This window comes from Heptranchias perlo, chromosome 26, assembly GCF_035084215.1.
Source record: "Heptranchias perlo isolate sHepPer1 chromosome 26, sHepPer1.hap1, whole genome shotgun sequence".
Taxonomy (NCBI): Eukaryota; Metazoa; Chordata; class Chondrichthyes; order Hexanchiformes; family Hexanchidae; genus Heptranchias; species Heptranchias perlo.
In genome coordinates, this window is record NC_090350.1 from 31,347,030 (window position 1) to 31,371,425 (window position 24,396).

Consider the following 24,396-nt stretch of genomic DNA (forward strand, 5'->3'; position numbering starts at 1 on the left):
TGCTTGGCATCTACAGGGAAGGAGCAAGAAATACAACACCTTTTTTTAGAAAAAGAAAAGCATTCTTGTATGTGTGTTGGTAGCTGTGTAAAGTAGATCTGGGCTGGAGCAATGGTCCTTCTATTGGTGAATACAGTCAGTGAGTCAGATTTTGGCTCTTGTTACAAATGTTTGGAGTATATTCTTAACCTGTCAATAAGGGCTTGATGGTATGAGGTGTTTAATGTCTGATTTACTATGCACAGCTTTGGAAATAGTAAAAGAGCAATTTGCTGTGCTGTTGAATAGATTTGAAATTAGAACAGAAGTTTAGAGATAAGGTATGGTGTAAAATACTATCAGAATCCTTCAGACCATAATATATTCTGAACTGTTGCTGGCCTTTCATTTGCTCGGGGACACTGGGAATTCTGTGCCATGACTGAACATTGCATAAAGTAGTACATTCAACCCACTGATTAAAGTATATTATTTAAAACAATTTATTAATGAAAATACACTGTACAATACACTATACACATTTCCTCACATTGCAATTTTCACAAACCTTTACAGCACAGTTTAAAGTTTTACATTCATTAAGGTATGGATATCTTAATCAAATGACTGTAGCGCACCAACTCTGACCTGATAAGAGATTACAACATGTTTTATGGGGGTTATAGACAGATACAGCTGCAAGGGGATCCATTTTCTGTTGAACTTGAGTTCATGCTGGCTTCACAGTATTTGAATTAAAGGAACAGTACAACACAAAGGTGTATTTTTATATTCATATGGTTTCTTAATGGTGTGACAATGGTTAATCCCTTAGCAGACTGGACCTGTTCCAACCCCCAACCTTTCCCTCTTCCTCCCCCAAATTTGATCTGTTCCAGAAAAATAGGCTTCTTCATGAAATTTTGATAAACTTTCATTTAAAAGCACTGGTTGGTTTTCCGCTTTCATGATTTCTCAGCTCGAGTGTCACTTAAGTTCCTTTTACATTATGTGATCTGGACTCACGCAGGTCTCGGGCTAATAAGATATTAAGCTGCCTCCCATTTGTATTACATGTTCGCTGTAAGGCTGCTGTCTGCACATTACACTGCACACAAATGTAGAGACGGCCAAATCGAATGACATTTAGGATGGCATACTCCATTCGCCAAGTAATGAGTGTAAAGGCTGGTGGGGCAGTAGTGCCATTGTGACCCCGTTTGAGCAATTACACAGCTATCTATGAAAATGTGAAGCCATGGCAAACCAGGAAGGTTTTGTTAGATTAGGGTTTACACTTCAATTTGGAAGGGTTCCATATGGCATTCATTGATATTATTGTGAATTCACTATAGATCATTGGATATGCACGTTTCCTGTTGTCTCGTTGAAACGTATAAAATGTCTCATTGAAACGTATAAAATTCTGACAGGGCTAGAACCCCCCTGGCTGGGGGGGATCAGAACGAGGGGTCACAGTCTTAGGATACAGGGTAGGACATTTAGGACTGAGATAAGGAGAAATTTCTTCACTCAGAGGGTGGTGAACCTGTGGAATTCTCTACCATGGAAGGTTGTGGAGGCCAAGTCACTGAATATATTTAAGGAGAGAGATTTCTAGACACAGAAGGCATCAAGGGGTATGGGGAGAGAGCGGGAATATGGTATTGAGATAGAGGATCAGCCATGATCATATTGAATGGCAGAGCAGGCTCGAAGGGCCGAATGGCCTACTCCTGCTTCTATTTTCTATGTTTCTATATCTAAAGCAGTGCACATTGACCATGATGAAATACTTGAACATGGCACCCTTTCAATGCCAGAAGCAACTGGAAAGTACGAAGACAATGTAGATCAAACCAGTACCTGTTTGCATAAAAAGTAATGGGATTCATTCCTCTCAGGGAAAAACTGATGTCGGCACCCCTGGATTAGGGTGGGAAAAAAATTGGCTGGGATTCCCGTTTTTGATCACTATCCTGTGACCCCCCTGCTGGAAAGCATGTACTAGACATTGGGCTTGGCTAACACAATCGTATAGCCTGCTGAGACGTTCTGTCAAGATTCACAAATGGATAATGGCTAATTAGGTGAGAAACTGGAGGACACCTACCATCCATAGAACCCTATCCCAACAAGGAGTCAATGCCGTTCGGAGAGGAGGGAACGGGAGAAAATTAACAACAAAAAAGGAAGAAAAGAAAGACTCTCTCTTTTGTACTCTCTGAGTAATACTTGTTTTTATTTCAAATAGTATTATTTGATTGTGTTGTATAGTTTTGGGACCTAGATATAAATATTCATACGGTGGCCAGTTTTGTATAAATATTTTTGTCAATTCTAATAGAGACTGCATTCCAAATTAAACTCGATTTATAGTTTAAAAACCAAAAGCATGCACGTTAGAAATCTGTGGGGCTTCATTTTACTGTGCATAATTTGCCACAGTTAAACCATTATTGTCCATTTGATTACATTGAGAATCAGGAAGGTTCTTGCCAGCTGATATCCATAATAGCTGCAGTTTCATTAGTCAGGAGCTTGTCAGTGATCACAGGTGCCACTGTGAAAGCAGGAGATATCCAGAAAGCAACTGTACATAAACTCAAAAATTATATTGGAAAAATAAAGAAAGTCACCATATTTTCATGGCAGTAATAAACTCCAAAGCCTATCTTTGACAGAGCTCTAAAGGCCTAGTGTCCATTTAAAAACATAGTTTTGCTCTATAATAATCTTGTTTGCTAAAGCTCCCATCACTACTGCTTAATCAAGACTGAAAGAACGTAAGTAACTTTAAAATTAGCGGATTCGTAATGAAGAACATATTTAATGAACATCATTTTGAAACAAATTGGGGGGCATTTCTGTTTCTTTAAATTTACTTTAGAAGAGTAAGATTGTTAAAAACAAAAAGCAGTTCAACAATCTGCTGAGGGAACTTCTGCATTTGTAAATCATGGCTAAATTGCTGCAGTTACTGGGATGGTTTAGCTGTGATATACGGAATACAGATCCTTTTCAGCAATTCAGGATATTGATATTCTGAGCCTTGAGCAATGTAAGGCAGTCTGCTAAGGGTTAAGGAGAACCAAAATATGTTGGTGATCATAACACTATTGCACAATGCAGTAAATCGTCTCTGATGTTTCACTGACACAGAACCATCAATCTTCAACAGAAAAAAAATAACCTTAATGGTGTTTCTTCCTTACTGTTGTGGGATGTGTGTATCACAACAGAAGCAGATAATATAGATATGAAGCAAAAAACTTGCATTTAGATAACACCATATTACATCCTCAGGATGTCCCCAAGTAATTCACAGCCAATGAATTACTTTCGAAGTTCAGTCGCTGTTGTTATGTAAGCAAACATGGCAGCCAATTTGCACACAGCAAGGTCCCACAAACAACAGCTTGATCTATTTTTCATGGTATTGGTTGAGGGAGGCATATTGGCCAGACGACCAGGAGAATTCCATACTCTTCTTCAAATAGTGCCATGGGTTATTTGACATCCACTTGAGCGACCAGGAAAGGCAGATGGGGCCTCAGTTCAATGTCTCATCCAAAAGATAGCACCTCCGACAATTTAGCACTCCCTCAATAACAACACTGACAATACTGTAGCTTTCATATATTGTGAATTATTGATCACAGTCCCATAAATTCTTATGTGATATCCCTACATTTGTCGCCATCTTCTTTATTACATTCCATTAGATGCTAAAGGAGAAATTTTAACCCATTCCACCTCGCGGGAATGGGCGGGAACACAATTAAAATAGCTGGGCAAAGGCTCACCGCCCCTGCGTCCGCCCGATTCCTGGTCGCCGCATCTTAACTGGGCTATTTTATCAAGGCGCCCGCTTGAATCAGGCAGGAGCCTCATTAATATATACTAATTGGGGTCCTGTGATGTCCATAGGACCTCAATGGCATTTTAATAGCATATTGAATGGGGAAGAAGAGGATGCCCTCGCAAGATAAGTCAAAAGCTATCTTTAATGGGCTCAGGAGGAGCAGGAGCAGGCAGCCATGGGTCCTGCGATTTTGACCTGCCCGAATCTGGCCAACTGCCTCTTTTTTTGCCTGTTTCAGGTAGCCAGCTGCCCAGATATAAACTCGGCCTGGCCGTTAAAATTACCCGAGGCCTTTCACGGAGACTCCTGGGTGGGAAGGCCATTGGCTTCCCCTAGTTTCCCGCCTAGGAGTTAAGATCCATCCCTGCGACCTTGAAATTAAACCATGTGAATATTAGCACAAGAATACTTAGCACATTCATATAAATTTATTGGTCTATCGTTTTAACTGAGGCATTGCCCATTTGAAATAAATTGTAATGCCTCTGATAAAATAGCAGACAAAGCAATTGTGAATGCATTCAGCATTCATACACTAATCTCTGCGCAGCATAATTTCAAGGCCTCTCTTGGACTGTGTGCAAACACAAACTGATACTGTGCACATTTTGATACCTGCCCTTCCCACTCCCATGAGAATGTACCTTGGCTTGGGGGTTGGGGACCGGTGAGAGGAGTGGCGGGGGTGGGGGAGGCAGGGAGTTTTGGTTGCGGTTGGGGCAGAAAATGCCACTGCATAATTCACCAATAATTTTCCCTCCCTCTTTTTTTTTTCCCTAACAGACAAATAAAGGCCCAAAAAGCTCCATCTATTAGTAGGTTTTATCCATATGCGATGGACCTGCTTCAGTTGAAACTTTTCTTTTGTTGGTTGAGGCTTTCAGCAACTTGGAAGGTGGGGGGGGAGAGGGCGAAGAAACTTGTTTTAATCTTATCGATTTATTGAAGCTGCAAAAGCTGGGAGAAATAGACGCTTAGCTGATCATTTCTCGTGTGGGTGAACTTGTACATGTCTGTCAATATTGGTTAAATGTGATATGTAAATAAACATTTTAATATGCACTCAAAAATCAGATGTTTTCCTGTGTGCATTCATGCACTTGTTTGCTTGAATAAATTTATGTGGACGCTAAAATAGAGGATAACTGGAGCCTATTACGTCATCTAATGGGAGTCTTCCAATATGGTGGGATGTGGCCTAAGTGTGAGATGTGCGTAGGGTTGCCAACCCTCCCAGGCTGTCCTGGAGTCTCCAGGAATTGAAGATTAATCTCCAGGACACTGCTACGAGCAATCCAGGAGAAAAATCATAGGGGCATTACGTTAAAAAAATTGTGTGCTTCTTTCATTTTGTTTGAACACTTGTTTATTAGTTATAAAAATATCGGAGAGGGGCTAAAAAGGCGGTTTGACTGGCAGTCTCGAATCACCCAATCGGGTAATGACGAGATTGTTTGCTGGCGTGGGAAAGCAGAGCGCGGTGAGGGTGGACCTGTTGGGCGGCCAATGGTGGGAGTGTGAGGGCGGGGAAGTTGGAGGCAGGAGGTCATGTGACAAGGCCTCCAGGAATACGTCCAACCAGAGTTGGCAACCTTAGATGTGCGCTTTGGAAAAGGAGTGTCCATTTTGTGATATGCACTCACAATCACCAACAGAATGTGAGTGTCTTGAACAGAATCTGTTTTACTGACTGATTTTAAAATCTTTCATTAGTAAAACAACAACTGCTGTTGGACCTGGAATTTGTTCTGTTACTGTTACAATTTCAAACAAAACAAAAAAGAAACTTGCTGTCTGGGGCTTCCTTTATCATACAATATTATTTTATATTTGAAAAATAAAAAGAAATTATATTCTTAATCACATCAACATCCAAAGAATACATGGTGAAATTACAGTACAGTACCTGTATGTACATTTAAGAATGGACTTTTCTGATTTTAATTATCCATCTGCTTTACATTAAAAAGAAGTTAATATACATATGTAACTTATATAACTATCACTTATGGCACTTTCCAGAGAAAGTTTCAGGTACTCGGACAATTGACTATAGGCAAAGGATGTTTGCAAGATGTTTCCCGATTTCAGCATTCTTCGTGGCAAACCATGGTAGCCAGAGTCAATGTCCCAAGAGAAATTCTCACAAAATAATGCCCCAATCACTACATAAATTAAAGTTTCAGGCTGTGGTATTAGCTCAGAACACCTACATTACCAAGCTTGTCATTTCCCTCAATGTAAAATAAATACAGTTTTGACCAAAATAGCATACAATAATGATAAATGCCAAAGCAGTAACAATATGACGTGTTTTAAAATGCTCAGTCTATGAAAGAAAAAGAAATTACAATGTTATGTAATATTTGAGGGCAGTCGAACAGTAGATGTCGGCCACTGAATCAAAAGGATTGTTTTGATCAAAGTCTTCCAACTCACAGGAGTTTCGCATTCTGAAAATCCAACCATTTATCAGTCCATTGACTAGGAAGAATCCGTCTCTACCAACATCCTTTCATTTAATGTGATTCACCTACTCTTGATCTTGTCCTCAGAAATACAAGTGTGTATTAAAATGCCTTCAGTTGTTACAAACAAGCTCATTTAAAAAAAATATTAAGCTTTGGTGACTTTAATGCAACTGTGGTTTGCAAACCCAAGACTGAGCAAGAAATTATTCTGGCCCAGACCAAATTAACTTCTGGTTTCAGGGGAGGGGGTGGGGCTGTGATTAAGTAAAATGGGATTTATCTCTTTTGAAGGAAAAGTTCACCTGTCACATCCCCTGTACTACAGCTTTCTGATCCCACTGCTCCCTCGCAACTCTGTCCAAAGTCAATGTTTAGTTATGGTATTTCTGTGTTAGTTATATAAAAGGATTTGGAACAATCAGTAAGATAAAGAACGGGCTTATTACATAGTGCGCAGAAAAATTTTTGTCCCCCCTATCACCCAATGCAACTCTTACTTAAAAATGTTAAGGATTACATTCTGAGAGACTACTCCAGATTTACAATTATGAAAAAGTAACCTAAATTATTTCACTTTACAGAGACATTAGATTAAGGCCTTAATTTCAGGAACTATTTCTTTGAGCTCCACCTACTTTACATTGCAGCAGTCCCACAAACTAAATCAATTGTGCCGAGACCATAATCATAATATATGGGAGTCTTGGATTTGCAGCCTAATTTCCAAAAGTAAAAGTGACGTCACCTTAATTGGCGTAACAGTTATTTTAACAAAGAACATATTATTGCCTTTTTTGATTGTATTTCTAAGTGTATCCCAGGTAAAGGAAACAAAAGCAATCTTTCCGTATTCAAGTATGTGTTTCTCAAGAAGCCAAATGTTAATTTGGTCTGGTCTTAGAGCTTTTATGGAACTAATTTTCATCCCATGATGCTGAACATGGCAACTCTACCTCACCCTGGCACCCAGCTCTGATTCGTGGCCTGTGGAGCAGTGGGGAGGGTAGCCATGTTAATGCCAACATTTTGAGTTGGCATAGCACAGTCAAAATTGAAATCAAGCTCATCACTGTCCATAAATTCATTAAGAATGATAGATTCCACATCACACTCCAAACTGCCGTGAAACATGTCTAGGTCAAGGTCGGTGGGGAACTTATCTTGACTCATGGCAGAAATGTTAATTCCTCCTGGACAAGAGCTCAACCTTGAGTCCGATGCTTCCATTGGCATCCCATGACTGGCAAGTGAGTGAAGCTGGTTTTGGAGATGGTGTGCAACAGAGTTAATGTTACCAGCATCAGAGTGCATGTGCATAAGGCCGATGGGATTGGATAAGGCACCGTTACTGACAGCAGAACTCTGCTGTACTGGTGATGGATGATGAAATGGATTGCCATTCATTAATCTAGGTGACTGGGCATTGAATGGTGATAATGCCGGATCACTGCACATCACCATTTGTCTCTGGTTTTGTGATGTCACGACTGTATTGGCCTGTGACATCAGAGGATCTGACTGGGTCATCATGACTTCTTTGTGTCGTAGTGACTCCGGTATCAAAAGGTCTTGCAACATACGATTTCCGTAGTGGTTGATAGTTGAAAAAGTGACTTGTTTGTTTTCCTGAATAGTCTGCATGGGTGAGTGGCGTAACATAGTCATGGCTGGTTGGCTGTACATGGTGGCACTGTATGTACTAGTTTGACTTCCAAGAGTCGAGCACTTAGATCCAAATGAGAAGCTGGAACTTCTCTGCCTGAGGCATCCTGAAGGAATCTGCTGCGATGGGCTCATGTTGTAATTGTCCTGCAAGTCCTCAAGGAGATTCTCTGTTAATCCCTCATTCAAATTAATTGTACCGGCCATATCGGCCAACCTTGGAAGTTCCACAGAGCACCTTGTACTTACAGATGGTGATAAGGTATTGGAGGGACTGGGGTAGAGTAATGGAGAAGATGGAGTCCTGTCATCATCTTCAAGTTCATCTAATTCAGAATTGGCCATTATGGGAGATAATCGACCACTCAAAGTACTTGCTCCTGAGTTTGCACGAGATCTGAAGTCAGTCCACACATCAAATTCATCACTGGCATGAGAGCTGGGGCTACCCGACCACTTTGTATGTTGCGATGAAGGGCTGCCTTCATTTCCTTCTTGTGTTGTCTGTAGGGTGGCTTTCTTCTTGTTTGCCCCTCTCTTGCTCTTTAGGTACTTACTGTTGTTGTCCATGGAAACCGCACGTCTCCTAGGAGATTTTCCAGTTTTCCCTCTATCAGGATTTAGCATCCACCACGAGCTCTTGCCTGTGCCTTCATTCTGTACTCGTATAAACCTGCTATGCAGGGAGAGGTTGTGTCGGATTGAGTTCTGTGAAGATAAAAGGATAAACTGAGAATGAAACCAAAAGTGAACAATAAATACACGGCATAATGACTGCCATTGTTCTCTAAAGATGCAATACATGGTGCAAATATGCAGGGTTAGTGTAGCCTGTTTTACCCATGAGCAATGTGCAGATTTAGGACAAATAGACAGTTGAGTCAAATTGTTGTTAATATGAATAGTTGGTTTAGTTGTGTTCCACATTACTGTTGTACTGTTATTCCCTTTTGTGTGACATAATATACATATACATACACATACATGTACATTTTATATGGTGCCTGTGAAACTATACCTCAGCGAGAAATTAATATCTTGATGAGAGGAGGGGAGAAATAAAAAGAAATGTTGTGTATTTCAACTCCATCTACAAATATGTTTTCAAAACATAGAATTGGTTCCTATCCTGATAGGAAACTGACAAGTCTTTGACTAGAGGAGGAACTATTGGCCAAATATGGGAGTTCTAAATCCTGGAGTGTACTTGATTATTTTTTTTCTGGCACTTTTCCAAAATTGCTCTCAACAGTTTTAGCAAGTTTGCCTCTTGGGAGATTACTGTGATGATGATGATGATGACGTGATGGTGACTTTCCCTGCAACAGCCTGATGACACTACAGGGTAAAGTTTTGTCTTTACCATCTGGGCATTAAGCATTGCCTGGGCGGGGCGCAGAAAGGAAAATCTGGCCAGGAGGAATGCAAGCCAGTATCAGAACCCGCTGGATTTTCCTTCCATTCATTTCAATGAGTAGAATGGGCCTGTACTCTCTGGAGTTTAGAAGAATGAGAAGTGATCTCATTGAAACATAAAAGATTCTGAGGGGGCTTGACAGGGTAGATGCTGAGAGGTTGTTTTCCCCAGGCTGTAGAATCTAGAATTTGGGGGCATAATCACAGGATAAGGGATCGGCCATTTAAGGCTGAGATGAGGAGGAATTTTTTCACTCAGGGTTGTGAATCTTTGGAATTCTCTACCTCAGAGGACTGTGAATGTTGAGTTATTAAGTATATTCAAGGCTGAGATAGATAGATAGATTTTTAGACTCTAGGGGAATCAAAGGATAAGGGGATTGGGCAGGAAAGTGGAGTTGAGTTCGAAGATCAGCCATGATCTTATTGAATGGCAGAGCAGGCTCAAGGGGCTGTATGGCCAACTCCTGCTCCTATTTCTTATGTTAATGGAAAGAAACTGAGTCAGGTTTTGTAAGGGGCGTGCAATCCTCCGTGACAGATTTTACTATTGCGCTTTTCCAAGGCAATGCTCAATGCCCAGGTGGTAAAGCCAAAAATCTATCCCGTGATGACCGATAAACCCTCGGATCCTAAGAAGTAATGTCACTAACGTATTTTGGCCCATGTTATGTCACATCCTTAAACTGAGTCAGAAAACTTTGAATATTCAGCCTCACCGCAAGAAGAAGTCAACAAACTTTAAAATAAATTTATTTTCAAGATACCCAAGGGTTAATTTAAGATAATAACCGTCCCAGGGTTCAGGTGACATTCAAAGCCAAGGTTTATGGTGCCATCAGCTCTTGATTGATTTACTGTCTAGTTCATGGAGAGTGCCTATTGCCGTCTACGTTAATGATTTGGATGCTAATGGCTTGCTCCCCCTCTTGTTTCATTGATTTCTTGATATTTCTGTAGATTTTTTTTATTCTTGCGCTATGTACCACACTGTATACAGCAGTTTCTCCTCTCTGATGTCATCACTCAGTGTTTAAGCTAAAATACCGTTTTAAAAATATAAAAACGGAGATGTAAACAAAAGTTCTGCATAATCATTTTGAATTATTTGTTTTGCAAAAGCTTCCTGACCTGAATCCTTCCCCCCCACCTCCCTGCACCCGCCCCCACCCACTGCCACCTCCAACTTTTTCTTCTGATATTTTCTGGATTCAGCAACTGCAGACCTAAATATTGTCACTTTAGTGAATGACGACAAATGAAGACTGTAGTTCCTTGCATAAATACTATGCCGTTAAATGATCATTGTCAGGAAGAATTGTACGGTAATTATTATTTTAAATTTTCAAGATCTAACTGTTAAAATGCTGCATCTTAGTTACAAAAGTGACCATGTGTGAACTTTAATTCCTTTGGCTTGGAGCAGTTTAATGAGCTCCATGTCACTTTCTGTATCTGATATATACTCGGCCCCAGTAAAGTGTCGAAACCCAGGAGAAGACTGCACTTTACTTAGCACTAATACAATCATACAGGATAGCTTTGTTAGAATGGTTTCATTATTTTCTGTTTATTACTGGTCTTTTCATTCATTTCTGCTATTATTTATTTACTTCAAAGATGGGACCTTGTTTGAACTTCTCTTCCAACAAATAGCTGCCCTGATAGCACACTTAAAAAGACACAGAGCTCTTGGTGCCTGATGACTAAGGTTGCCAACCCTCCAGGATTGTCCTGGAGCCTCCAGGAATTAAAGATTAATCTCCAGGACAGTGCTGCAAGCAACCCGGGAGTAAAATCATAGTGGCTTTAAAAGAATTGTGTGTTTATTTTCTTTGATCACTTTCATTTATTAGTTATAAAAATATTGGAGGTGGGGAAAAAAGTCTGTTTGACTGGGCGAGGGGGTTGGAGACTGGCGGTCATGTGATGAAACCTTCAGGAATACGTCCAACCAGTGTTGGCAACCTTACTGATAACTGTAGTGGAAGATCCATGAGCTCGAATTCTGGCCTTGTATAAAATCGGAAGTCAAATGCCCTCAAGGTGGGTCTTTTCTCATCTCTTTGCCAGGCTTCCAGATTTTGTCGGAAAAACTGGCAGGACCAGGCTTGCTCCATAGAAGGACCTCTTCTGTTAGCCAATCGTTAAATATACATCTGTATTTCAAATCTTACTGCACTCCCAGTTTTGTAGGAAACATAAAGGTGGGAGGAGGCATGCTCAGTTTTAATAATTTTGGACAATTTAAAATGCATCTCCAGTCCTTTAAACAACAATTCACGACTTCCATTCTAAATAATCATCATTCACAATAAAAGCTTTTTCTGAAAACTGCTCTTTAAAGCTTTGTATCAGCTTCATTCCGCCCAGGAACAGAAATGAAGTCAGTAAATTCATCATTGCTGGGTCAAAATCCCTACCTAACAACATTGTGGGAGGACCTTCACTGCAAAGATTGCAGCAGTTCAAGAAAATGGCTCACCACCACTTTCTCATGGGCAACTAGGGTTGGGCAATAAATGCCAGCCTTGCCAGCGATGCCCACATCCCGAGAATGAATAATAAAAAAACTATATTGTGGAAGTCATGCCTTGCTGGTTACAGAATGGTATTATGGCAGCAGCAGATCACATTTACATGAAGGCTCTATCCTTGTGAGTATTCAAAACAGTGTTTAATACAAACATTATTGGAGACTTGAACTACCACTGGCATATCTGCTATTATTAAGCATCCTGCTGTATAAAGAACACCACCTGACACCATCCATATTTGCTCTGTTCTTACTGGAATGAATTCCAACAGGCAAAATTTTACCGGATAGTTTTGCTTTTATGTCTCAATACATGCAATTTCCTTTTGTAGTTCAGAGGCCTCTTGCTAGAAACAATGGTGAGGTTCCCCTAAAGTAAAATTAATGATTATTTTCTGGATGGAGTTGTTTAGCAACCATTAGTGAGAGGCTCTCTCGAAGCCTCGCTCCTGGTGCTTCTGAGGATGTTTAGCCCTTTTGATGCTGATAAATGTCACAATGATCTAAGAAATAATGCACCACTCTGTATTATGCAACAACCTCTTTATACTATAGTCCATTTGTTTTCATCTTATTTATAATCTGGCACTTTACCAAATGATCTGTATTGTATCTCGAACTGCAGAAATCAATCTACAGCCCTGACTAAGCCTGGTTCATAAGTAATTATCCCTTCATGCGTAGGGAGAGACAAGTAGCTTACTCACTGAAATTTCATATCCATAAGCCGCAGCCATACAGTATTACGTGAGGAACGATAACAGCCAACAAAAAATGCACTTAATTTCGGAATATAACGTGTACACAATAGGACCGACAACATTACATCAAATTTCGGACAACCCCAAGCTACACCTTAACACAGCCAAGCCAGCAGAAGGAAAAGAAACACCGTACACAGTAAATAACCAGTGCTGCACTTTAAGACAATGAATGTCGCACAAATGACAGAAAACTCCACAATCCCCCATAATGGATATTCTGTTCCACATTTCTGGTAATGCTGCAGACACAATGGACTCAATTTTCCACCTATGTGGAATCTAAATAGGATAAAGGAGCGTCATTCTCAGCTCCATGCAGAAAGTATGCCTCTTTTTTTTAATCCTTGTCAGTCCTGTACTGGCCTAAATGAATTACATAGAATTTACAGCACAGAAACAGGCCATTCGGCCCAACTGTTCCATGTGTTTATACTCTACGAGTCTCCTCCCACCTTACTTCATCTCACCCTTTCAACATATCCTATTCTTTTCTCCCTCATATACTTATCTAGCTTCCCCTTAAATGTATCTGTGCTATTCATCTCAACCACTCCATGCGGTAGCGAGTTCCACATTCTAACCACTCTCTGAGTAAAGAAGTTTCTCCTGAATTCCTTAATGGATATATAAGTGACTATCTTGTATTGATGGCCCCTAAAATGAATACTAATGTTTCATTTAGATATTATTTCAGGAGTCTTTGGTGCCTTTGTATTTAGGGAAATTAGCCATGTGATAGTTTCCAAGTTAAGACACCCTCCAGTTATTGTTTTCAACATTTATTTTCTTTGAAGGAAACCCCCCAGTGTTTACGATTAAAGGATCCCTTATGACCGTGGACAGGAGCTGGTTTCTGGCTGCCTTTCTGTTGTTGTAACTTTTGTTACAGTCCCTCTAGGTGGTGAAGTACACTAAGTGAATCCAGTATTTTTTTTTGCTCAGTTCTGTTGTGTTTGAGTCTGCCCATGTGAGGGGATGTATTTGGTGGGGATCTACTCGTGTTGGAGGGGGACTCTTTGCCTTGTCCAACAATATCTTTTTGTTGAACCAGATGCTGCATCAAAATGCTGCACTGACCACTGCTCCTTTTGTCACAGATTTCTTCCAAATTTTGATGTCAACATCCAATATTAAATTTCAACAAGCCATTCGGATGATAATTTGATGTTGAATTCGAAAATCCTTTGATGTTGGCGGCGTATGAGCTTATTATAAGCTAATGGAAAAGTTGCGGGCCCAGATCTTAAAAGGGGCGGGCGGACTCGGTGCGCGCGAGTCCCAAAGTGGGCGGCGCATCCGGAGAGTCCGGGATGTGGAGGTCCAGCCAATCTTAACGGCAGGGCCTCATTTAAATAAAAGTTCCCGGAATCCCACCCAGCACCCGGCCAAATTCACTACCTGGCCGGTGCGAGTGGGAACTTGACGGCAGGAGGCCGCAGCCTAGAACCCATGGGAACAGTGGGAGGAGGGGTCTTGAGGGCGTGGGGGAGAGGCCAGGGCTGGGCGGGGCCCCGGGACTCTTAACAGAGGTAATTTTTACTGACTTACCGTGGCTCATCGTGATTCTGCTGCCAGGTTGCAGACAGAGCGAGCCTCCCCTTGACTCCAAGTTAATACTTGGAGTTCCAAATTAACTCCAAGTCACCGATGACATTATCAGGCTGCGACTTTTGAATATTAAGTAGGCCCCCACCTGCCTTTAGTGGGAGTCTCGTCGATGGACTGATTCTCCGTCATAGAAATCACAGCAGCCGGGAACAGGCAGGTTGGAGCCGGGAGGTAGAATTTTCAAAATTGTAACCCCTCCCTGTCCTGCACAGAATCCTGTCCGTGGAATCAGGAGGTCAAGAGGCTCCTGCCCAAACTGCTGGAGTGGAAAAGATATCTTCCCCATCAGTGCAAGAACTTGAATGTCCTTTCAAAATAAAACCCATTATTGTATCTTTGGCAATGTTTCAATGCACTTAAACATTTAATTGTTGCCGTCCTTTAACTCCTCTTGTGAATCAGGGGTATGCCTGTGGTATCAGTCTGTCCATCATTGTTTCTAATGTGAATGAATACTTTGCTAGCACATTGGAGAGTAGTTCTTTCAGCACAGAAAGGATTACATTTTCTGTGCAGGTTTATTTTGATGATCTCATATGGGTGTTTGACAGTTTATACTTGACCCTTTATGGGCGATGGATGGCAGGTCACATAGTTAAGTTATAAATACAGCTTTGATTGCATATCCTGTTACATTTCCATATTGTCCAAATTTAGATGTCAAAATTCAACAGAACATTGCAATGTCAACACTGGCAATCACTTTCTCCTGAATTCTAACAAATCTCTGGGAATGACAAACTGAAGCATCGATCCTCTGGAACAACAATTGCTATTGCAAGAATGCTACTGATTTTCAGTTATTGTGCCACCAAATCCTGGACTATATTTCACGAGATCCAGTTTAGATCTGATTCAACAACAACAGCTTTCATTTATACAGTAATCTTTGAGTAAAAAGACTGTCTCAGACCAGTTTACATGGGGAAGAGCCACGGGGTCAAAGGGTTTGGGGAGTGGGGGGAGACCAAAGGCACAATCAAAGGGATATGTTGTTAGGAGGCTTTTGAAAGGAAGAAGTGGGCAAGGATTTTAAGAGGAAGCACCAGAGGGTAGAGGCATCTGGGCTGCCAGTGGTGGAGTGGAGGGGGCAGGAGACAAAGGGGCAAGTAGTAATCCAGAGTAAGAGGAATATTCAGTGCAAGCTCGGGTGTATTTGGAGAAGATTTCCAAAACGGAGTGTGGAGAAGTGAGATTATCGTTAGATGGCAATGACTCATTCTAATAATGTTGGAAAGGAAGGGCAAGTTAGAGAGAGTGGTAGTTTATGAGGGGTTGAGGCTGAGCTCTTTAAGGAAGAGATTTTAAAGGGGGTGGGAACAAAGGGAGAGGCTGACAATGGCAGTGAACGTGGGGTTGAAAATGCAAAGTTTGGTGTTCAGGAGCTGGGGTGGAAGGGAGACAAAGGAGTAGGTGGTAGATCTCATGGACATAATAAATCCATTTGAGAAGATAGTGGGGAGATGGAGAAATGGCAGAGTGTAGGGAAGTGGGAGTGCGTTGATAAAGAGTTTTTGAGGAGTGGGGGAAAGGATATCTGGCATATGCTTAGGAGGTGGCTTTGATTTTAGAAACAAACATTCCACAATCAGAGGTGAGGATAGAGGATGCGAGAGAAGGAGGTTGTAAGAAGTGGTCTGTAGTGACTAAAGAAGCTTGAGGAGGACGATGTTCTTGCTTTCCAGGATGGCCCAGGAGGAAAAGGAGGATTTGGCCAAGGAGACAGACAGGCAGTATGGTTTGAGGTTTTAAATACAGATTTGGCAGTGGACAGCTGGGCTGGTTGTAACCAGGTGCATTGGCGTCTCCAGCACTAGTCAAGTTGGATGAAACCAGGATGTGGCAATTGAAAGACTGAGTGGCATTGCTTTCCAGATGTAAAGTACAACACAAACTCTGCTAGATTTCCACACTGTTTTATTTACAGCATTGATGAAGGATGAGTGCCAATCCTTGCTTGAAATGTAAGCAGATTTGAACTGATTTGGTATTGAGACATCAAAACTAATTCAATCCACAGAAAGCATCACAAGTTCAATCTTGCCCTCACCCAACATCCAGATACCTACATTTTGCACCATCACTACGTAGCAATTGGGATAGGAGAACCCTCCCAGATATTGAGCCCTACCAGATTTATTCCCCTCCCTAACTCGGCAGTACTGAGGTTAACAACACTACTCTCATCACTGTCTCAACTGAAATCAGCCAACTCATATACCAGGGATCAAACCTAGGATATTCCTGGTCTGTATTGCTTGGTAGCACACGAAATAGTATAGATACATAACAAGCCATCAAAGACCTTGATTTTTTTTCCCCCTCATATATTGCCAGCAGGAGTAGAAAAGAAAATGGCAGCTATACGCAGTTCAACTTTATCAGGGATTTTGCTTCTGTCTGATGGGAGGCCAATTTTTCATTCTAAGTAGAGTTTACAGCACTACTCTAAATGCAACCTCAGGAGCAGGGATGTTTCAGCAGCTGATTTGTATTAATTTATTCCATTTTTTCCTGCTCCCTAGGACAGCTCAGTGAAATTAGGCAATCAAAAGGAATCTCAATTCTCCATAGGAAAAATATACAATTATTTTTTTTTTTGGTTGCCTAGGTTGCAACCCAACACTACCAAAACAATATTGCTATAATTGATTATAAAATCAAAACATCTGATGAGGAGATTCAAAACTCTTCGATGTTGTTGCAATGTAATTTTTTTTAGTTAAACAAATAAAGCCCAGCAGCTTATTTCTAATGTAGGTCATCTTTTTCTTCTTGTTCATGATTTCCCCAAGACACGAAAGACATTTAAAAAAAAAATTCTGAGTGCTAGCAGTTTCGTCTAAAAGTTCTTTGTAAATAAAAAAAAATGTGAATATAGGGCTTTTACTGTATATTATCATCAATGCTGCTTCCCCGTTGCCAATTGAACAATTCATCGGGTTGAAGAGGTGAAGAGTTCAATGTGAGGAGCACAAAGTGGAAGCACTGCTGACTCACAAGTTGTATTAGCATCACAATGGCCAACTTTGCCAAAAAGTTGCTATTTAAAACTTCATCATAACAGCTACAGCTGAAATATTGGAGGCAATTTTCCATGTAATTATGTGTTGTGGTTTCTCCTGATCTTCCAGAAGCACCGCCACCATCAATCTCAGCCAGCCTCCACACATTATCTCTTCACCTGATGACATCAGTCAACGGAGCAGTTCAATTATTGCAGCAGGGGAGCAGAGTACATTTGACACTAAAATTGAAGGTATAGAAATTCAGGAATCTGAACTTTTGAACGCTGAGTTTTAATTAAGAGTTGTTGTCAGAATGTAAGAAAACATGTCATTAGCTTGGGAATTCGATTCAACATGCAGGCACCTTTGGGATTGCGAGAGGAAATCTAAATGGAACGGATGTGTATGCTTCCGGCAGCCACCGCTTTAAGACCCAGTTGTACGTTAGGCCGCTTAAGACAGACGTAGTGTTTGGTGAAACCGTCGCTAATGGCTGTTGGCCTCTGATCTGCCATGAAGGGAAAACGCTGTCAAGTTAACGTGCTGTCAGCAAAAGGCTGGATGTGAAGAAGTGATGAATGATATTGTATTGCCACATGTCACAAACCTGGTCATTTGCTCTGACACTTATTCCCCCCCACCCTGAAGTGCCAACAGGTTGTAACGTGGGTGAAAGCCAGGAGCACATTCAGAGATAAATCAGGACAGACACATAATTTGCCTCAGAAATGTCCGTGGTCTGAAATACAAAGTACAGTAATACAAGACAGTATGTTTCACTTAGATTTTTGAGAGGTTTGAATGTCAAAGTTGTAGCTTTATTGCCAATCTGTACTGTGAGTAGTTATTTTTCCTGTTTTTGATATTACTTACTTCCAGAAATACTAATGGCAGATTGGGAAATGATAGTCATTTCATATTTTAGAGTTGAGTAAGCATGTACTGCAGGCTTTGGGATCATACAGGAGTGTGTAGATGTGTTAGGGGAATTCTCTCCTCCCCCACTGATAGTATCCCTATCTTTGTTAACAAGCATTGAACCCTAGTCAGAGATGGGCCTTTCCTCAGTTACATATTTACCATTTACTGCAATTGAGAGCCCAGTCGTAAACATTTCAGGGGAAACCCGCTGAAAATAAACTGACTTACATTGCCATCGAAAGTTGCAGGCTGGAATATATCCAGAATAAACACGACACTGCAATTTTACTTCACACCATTTAAAGTACAATTTTAAAACTTTCCAAGGAACGATGTTGCCTGATCCCCTCAAACATCAGAAGCCTGCTGAATAGCCACTATCCCATTCATTTCTGGCCTGTACACTATAATGCAGAGATATTCAGTAGTCATTACAGAAATTCTTTCATCCACTTACAGTCGTTATCTTTTTATTTATATACTTGCCTTGTCTGGTGAGGTTGCTCATGGATAAGCAGCAAGGAATTTCATACTCTTGGCTGAAGCACCTTCTCTCAAATCTTTCTCATGAACTGCCCCCCGCTCCCTGGGGTAGGACCTGTGTTCGAGCAGCACTCACAAGCACTGACCTCCAATGCCCCTCTCACCTGCTTGGCACTGGACCATGGGTAGTTCGTATGGATGTGTTGCTTTGGGACAGGGACATGCTCGACATGAGATGCTTCTACTCATTGATAGTTCCCTTCTTTTCACCCGATTGTCCTCTAGGGCTGCCTCTGTGTCAGCCATATCACTGAAGCTGAAGCAAACAGTAGCCATACAAATATATTCATCTCTCCGACAAGTAATGTCAGTCTCCAGTACAAGTCACATAATCTCTGTGACACTTGATATAGATGTGTTAAATTACCAGATCTATGTGACATACTTTGCATACTGTTAGTCAAGTTCCTAATATTACCTTTGATGCAGATTTAAAGTGCAACACACATTTTTTGCAAATGTGTGGATTTCACTAGAATTCAACTTATTTGTTAAGATAGTAATTTATGTGAAAGGTTTTCCAAAGATAAAACAGCCACTAATTTAGCCAGATTATTTTATTTGTTTGTTCCCTCTTTCTTTGTCTCCTGAGCCTTGTACTATTCCTTAGCCGAAGGGCAGGCAGGTGGCTATTTTCCAGGCCTCTGCATGAGGTGCTCAGAATGACAGCCTCGCTGAATTTCTTTTCCTTTTTTGCAGGGAAGAATCTGGACTCCACTTGGCACTGCCCATAACAGCACTTGAAAGCATGGCAATTCAATGTACCTAACCAAGGGCATAAATCTGTGCATAGATTCAAGAGAATGCTCTGAGAGCAGTTTAACTTAATTCGATTTGCATTCTTCAGCAGAATGGTGTGGCTGACATTGGAGAGGGCCTACAGGACAATCTGGTACAAATGAAATGTCTCGGTTCCAAAACATCAGTGGAACACAATGGGGGTGGGTGAACTGCTTTGGTCACGAAATGTACCAATACTGTAAACATGTTCTTCGAGTATTGCCCAGATCTTGAGTCCTTGCAGTTTCTCAGAGATGAACCAAGTGAGAATACTAGTAGGTGCACTGCTCAGTAGGCACTTCTTCAACACATACCTACACGTCCGCTACATATCACTGCAGAGCCCAGTGGTCAACAGGATTGTTTAAGAACACAAAGATAAGTTTCATGTTTTTAGTGTCCTTGCTGTTTCCTAGGCATTTGCATTGCTATAAAACTTGTTACTTCAGTGCCAAGCAGAAGGTACAAGGAATAAAAGTCACCTTTGGCACATTATTTTTCCTGGAAGAATTACATCTATGAACAGCAGGTACTAAACCCTCCCATGTTCCTTGGACAGTCTTTATGAAACACTTTGCCCTTGTTGATGACTGATTTTATAAAACCTCACGGGCAGTTAAAAACGAGCAGATCACGCACCTGCTCACATCCCAACCCTTTTGTGCCATTTCAGATTTTAACTTGCAGGTTTCAACTGGTTGAGTTGCCCACCGAAAGCAGGTGGGAGTCTCATGAATTTATGCAAATCGGGGACCTATTCCATTAATGGGACCCTGATTCCATTTTAACCGGGGCCTGAACGGGGAAACCACCGTGGGTTTCCTGCCAGTCTGAAGCGGGTCTGATCTACAAACAGAGGAGGCCCTCCAAGGTAAGTGTAAAACATTCCTTTGTGGGTCCAGGAGGAACAGGAATGCCCCTTCAGACCCCACAAGGAAAGTTGCAGCCTCCCCTGCCCTAGACTCCCTCCTGCGAGATCCTCCCAAGACCCTCTCCCTGTGACTTACCTGCTGCCACTCTCCAGCCATTTTGGACGGGCAGCTCACCCGGTGGCATACAGATAAGGCCCGGGAGTTAAAATACAAACAAAGGCCAGCGAGTGTATTTTGCACGTGCCCCGCCCCTTACCCACACAAGATTCCCCTCGGTGCTAAAATCGACCGCCATTTTGCTCTCCTCTGATCCACAGGACTGCCAAGTTTGGTAGCAGCAGTAAACACTTACTGACAGCCTCTATCAGTTTGTGGAAATCAAAAGACTGAGTCATGCCAAATCATGGTACTCAACCACATGTGGCGTGTGGTATTAAAAAAAACCCAGTGTGTTCCCCATTATATTAAGGCAGTAACCTCCTGTAAAAGAATTCACATGCAATGACCTAATCCTTGAACTTTATCCCTGCGTTTAATTAAAAATAAACATGTCCTATGGTAGAGTCCTCCAACTGAGGATGTGTTTTTTATTTGGCTTGAGTCTAGGGTACTTGTATAAGACATCTGAATTGCCAGCCTTAGATCCTGCAAATCTCACCATTCTTAGCTTACAGTGGACAACTGACACACTGCAGAAAGATCTGTACAACTTATGTTGCACTCAATGGAAATACCCCCAAAAAATTTGCAAAACTTTTTTTTTAAATGGATCAATATCCAAGGCTGTCTTTTCTCTTTTGGTACAAAGTGGACATTTATAATGGGCTATGATGATTAACCACTTCTAATCGACACTTAAGCTGTTAAAATTAATCAAATATTAGCATACCCGCCTACCATCTTGGCTGGGATGGTAAAAGGTCAGTGAGGAGTGTAAACTTTTTGTTAGTTTCCAGAGAAAGGGAGAAAAATAGTTTTTTCAGTTCATAAACAATGAAATCATCTGTTTGTATGTGCTTAATTTGCTGCTAGTTAACAACTCACCTCTAGATTTTGTTTACTTCTCAAAATATTGCCTGCAAGAATAATGAAATGTCAAGTTTTATCTTTTTAATCCTTATTTTTTTTCCCTTTTCAAATAATTCTTTAACTGGTGGTGTGTAACCTGTTTTTGATGTCTCTCTTGAACAGGTCTTATTTACATAATGAAAATGCACCAGTGGAGTAAGTATAGTTTGCAATGTGCTATATAATTGGACATCATTTCTAAAGCAGTTTCTGTCAGCAAATAGTTATGTTCACCATGTACTGATGGAGAGTCTGTGCTATTATCAGCCACAGATACCATGTAAAGGAACAGTAAACAGCTATTGGCATCAAATATGTTTGATCGCTAATGTTTAATCACAAAATCTTTTTCCTGCACTGTCCTTCTATTCAATATCTATTACCTTTTAAAATTTTTAAATTGAGCGATCCAAAAGATGGGCCAACACCCACAGTGTCAAGAAAGACCAGGGAAATCAGAAAATAGTGCCCGGATGACACTAAGCTGGAATTTTAAAGGTCTGTTGCACAGTACGTCCCCTTCTGCGCACACAATGGGTTTTCTGTCCCTCTTCGAGGATATAACGTATAGGGTGGATAAAGGGGAACCAGTGGACGTAGTGTATTTAGACTTCCAGAAGGCATTCGACAAGGTGCCACATAAAAGATTATTACTTAAGATAAAAAATCACGGGATTGGGGGTAATATTCTGGCATGGGTGGAGGATTGGTTATCAAACAGGAAGCAGAGAGTTGGGATAAATGGTTCATTTTCGTACTGGCAACCAGTAACCAGTGGTGTTCCACAGGGGTCGGTGCTGGGTCCCCAACTCTTTACAATCTATATTAACGATTTGGAGGAGGGGACCGAGTGCAACATATCAAAATTTGCAGATGATACAAAGATGGGAGGGAAAGTAGAGAGTGAGGAGGACATAAAAAACCTGCAAGGGGATATAGACAGGCTGGGTGAGTGGGCGGAGATTTGGCAGATGCAATATAATATTGGAAAATGTGAGGTTATGCACTTTGGCAGGAAAAATCAGAGAGCAAGTTATTTTCTTAATGGCGAGAGACTGGAAAGTACTGCAGTACAAAGGGATCTGGGGGTCCTAGTGCAAGAAAATCAAAAAGTTGGTATGCAGGTGCAGCAGGTGATCAAGAAAGCCAACGGAATGTTGGCTTTTATTGCTAGGGGGATAGAATATAAAAACAAGGAGGTATTGCTGCAGTTATATAAGGTATTGGTGAGACCGCACCTGGAATACTGCATACAGTTTTGGTCTCCATACTTAAGAAAAGACATACTTGCTCTCGAGGCAGTACAAAGAAGGTTCACTCGGTTAATCCCGGGGATGAGGGGGCGGACATATGAGGAGAGGTTGAGTAGATTGGGACTCTACTCATTGGAGTTCAGAAGAATGAGAGGCGATCTTATTGAAACATATAAGATTGTGAAGGGTCTTGATCGGGTGGATGCAGTAAGGATGTTCCCAAAGATGGGTGAAACTAGAACTAGGGGGCATAATCTTAGAATAAGGGGCTGCTCTTTCAAAACTGAGATGAGGAGAAACTTCTTCACTCAGAGGGTGGTAGGTCTGTGGAATTTGCTGCCCCAGGAAGCTGTGGAAGCTACATCATTAGATAAATTTAAAACAGAAATAGACAGTTTCCTAGAAGTAAAGGGAATTAGGGGTTATGGGGAGCGGGCAGGAAATTGGACATGAAGCTGAGTTCGGATCGGTCAATGCCCTGTGGGTGGCGGAGAGGGCCCAGGGGCTATGTGGCCGGGTCCTGCTCCGACTTCTTGTGTTCTTTAGATTTGTGGTTGGGATCAGATCAGCCATGATCTTATTGAATGGCGGAGCAGGCTCGAGGGGCCGATTGGCCTACTCCTGCTCCAATTTCTTATGTTCTTATGTTCTCTCTGTTTGAAACAACGTCTCTCACTCTCCTGCTTTTTTGCACCCTTCTAGAGGCTGTTGCCCCCTCGATGAGTTCTCTCTCCACCCACAGAACATGTTGGGCGCTAAATTGGGCCGTGTAGCGCCCCTTGTTTCGGCGCTACGTGGCCTCTCCAACATCTAATGTCTTGGCTGTCATGTATGTTTCCAGCGTGACGTGCGCCGGACGCCATCTTGGTATAGGAGTTAGCGCATGCGCAAACACTGAACACCGGAAGCATGTAAAGTGAGGAGAAAATGGATACAATCAGTGTGTAACGCTGATTTAAAGTGATAGACATCATCTTGGGACTTGACGCTCAACTCAACGCGCAGTCTTAACCCCGACCATTTGAACATGTCTTGGAGTGCCTGGTGGACCCCCACCAGTGCTATTTAAAGGGACCATGCAGGATTTACAGGTTAGTGGCTGGATTATTGCTTCTGGCTGCCGAGACATTTGTAAGTGTTTTTGGAGGTCCCCGAAACTTGAATACTAGGACTAGGGGACATAGCCTAACATTGAGAGCCAGGACGTGCAGGAGTGAAGTTAGGAAATGCTTCTACACGCAAAGGGTGGGAGAAGTTTGAAACGCTTTTCTCAAACGGCAGTTGATGCTAGCTCAATTGTGAATTCTAAATCTGAGATTGATAGATTTCTGTTAACCAAGGGTATTAAGGGATATGGGGCTAAGGCGGGTATATGGAGTTAGGTCACAGGTCCACCATGATCTTGTGAATGGTGGAACAGGCTCGAGGGGCTAAATGCCACTGCCACTTGCTGCCTCCAGTTTTGCGCCACCTTCTCCTGCAAGAAAGCGGGACGTGTGTCTGGGTGATATGCCTGTCATGGTTGAATAGCTGCCAGTGTGTGTGGCCTGTGAGTTGTGGGTGGGCGGCTTGCAACAGTGGTAATGTGTAAGGGTGAGAGAAAGCATCTGATTAGAAGAGTTAAGTACTGATGGAAAGAATTTGTTGGTA

General features: G+C 41.6%; 1 protein-coding gene across 1 annotated transcript in view; it reads right to left on the bottom strand.

Moving 5' to 3' along the window:
- Nucleotides 1-458: 458 nt before the first annotated feature.
- LOC137342652 (forkhead box protein O3-like) overlaps nt 459-24,396 on the bottom strand; it is a 141,663-nt gene continuing 117,725 nt past the window's right edge. The window contains exon 2 of the mRNA XM_068006705.1: nt 459-8,685. Coding sequence (XP_067862806.1) covers nt 7,270-8,685 — 1,416 coding nt within the window. The 3' untranslated portion in view covers nt 459-7,269. The remainder of the gene's footprint in view (nt 8,686-24,396) is intronic.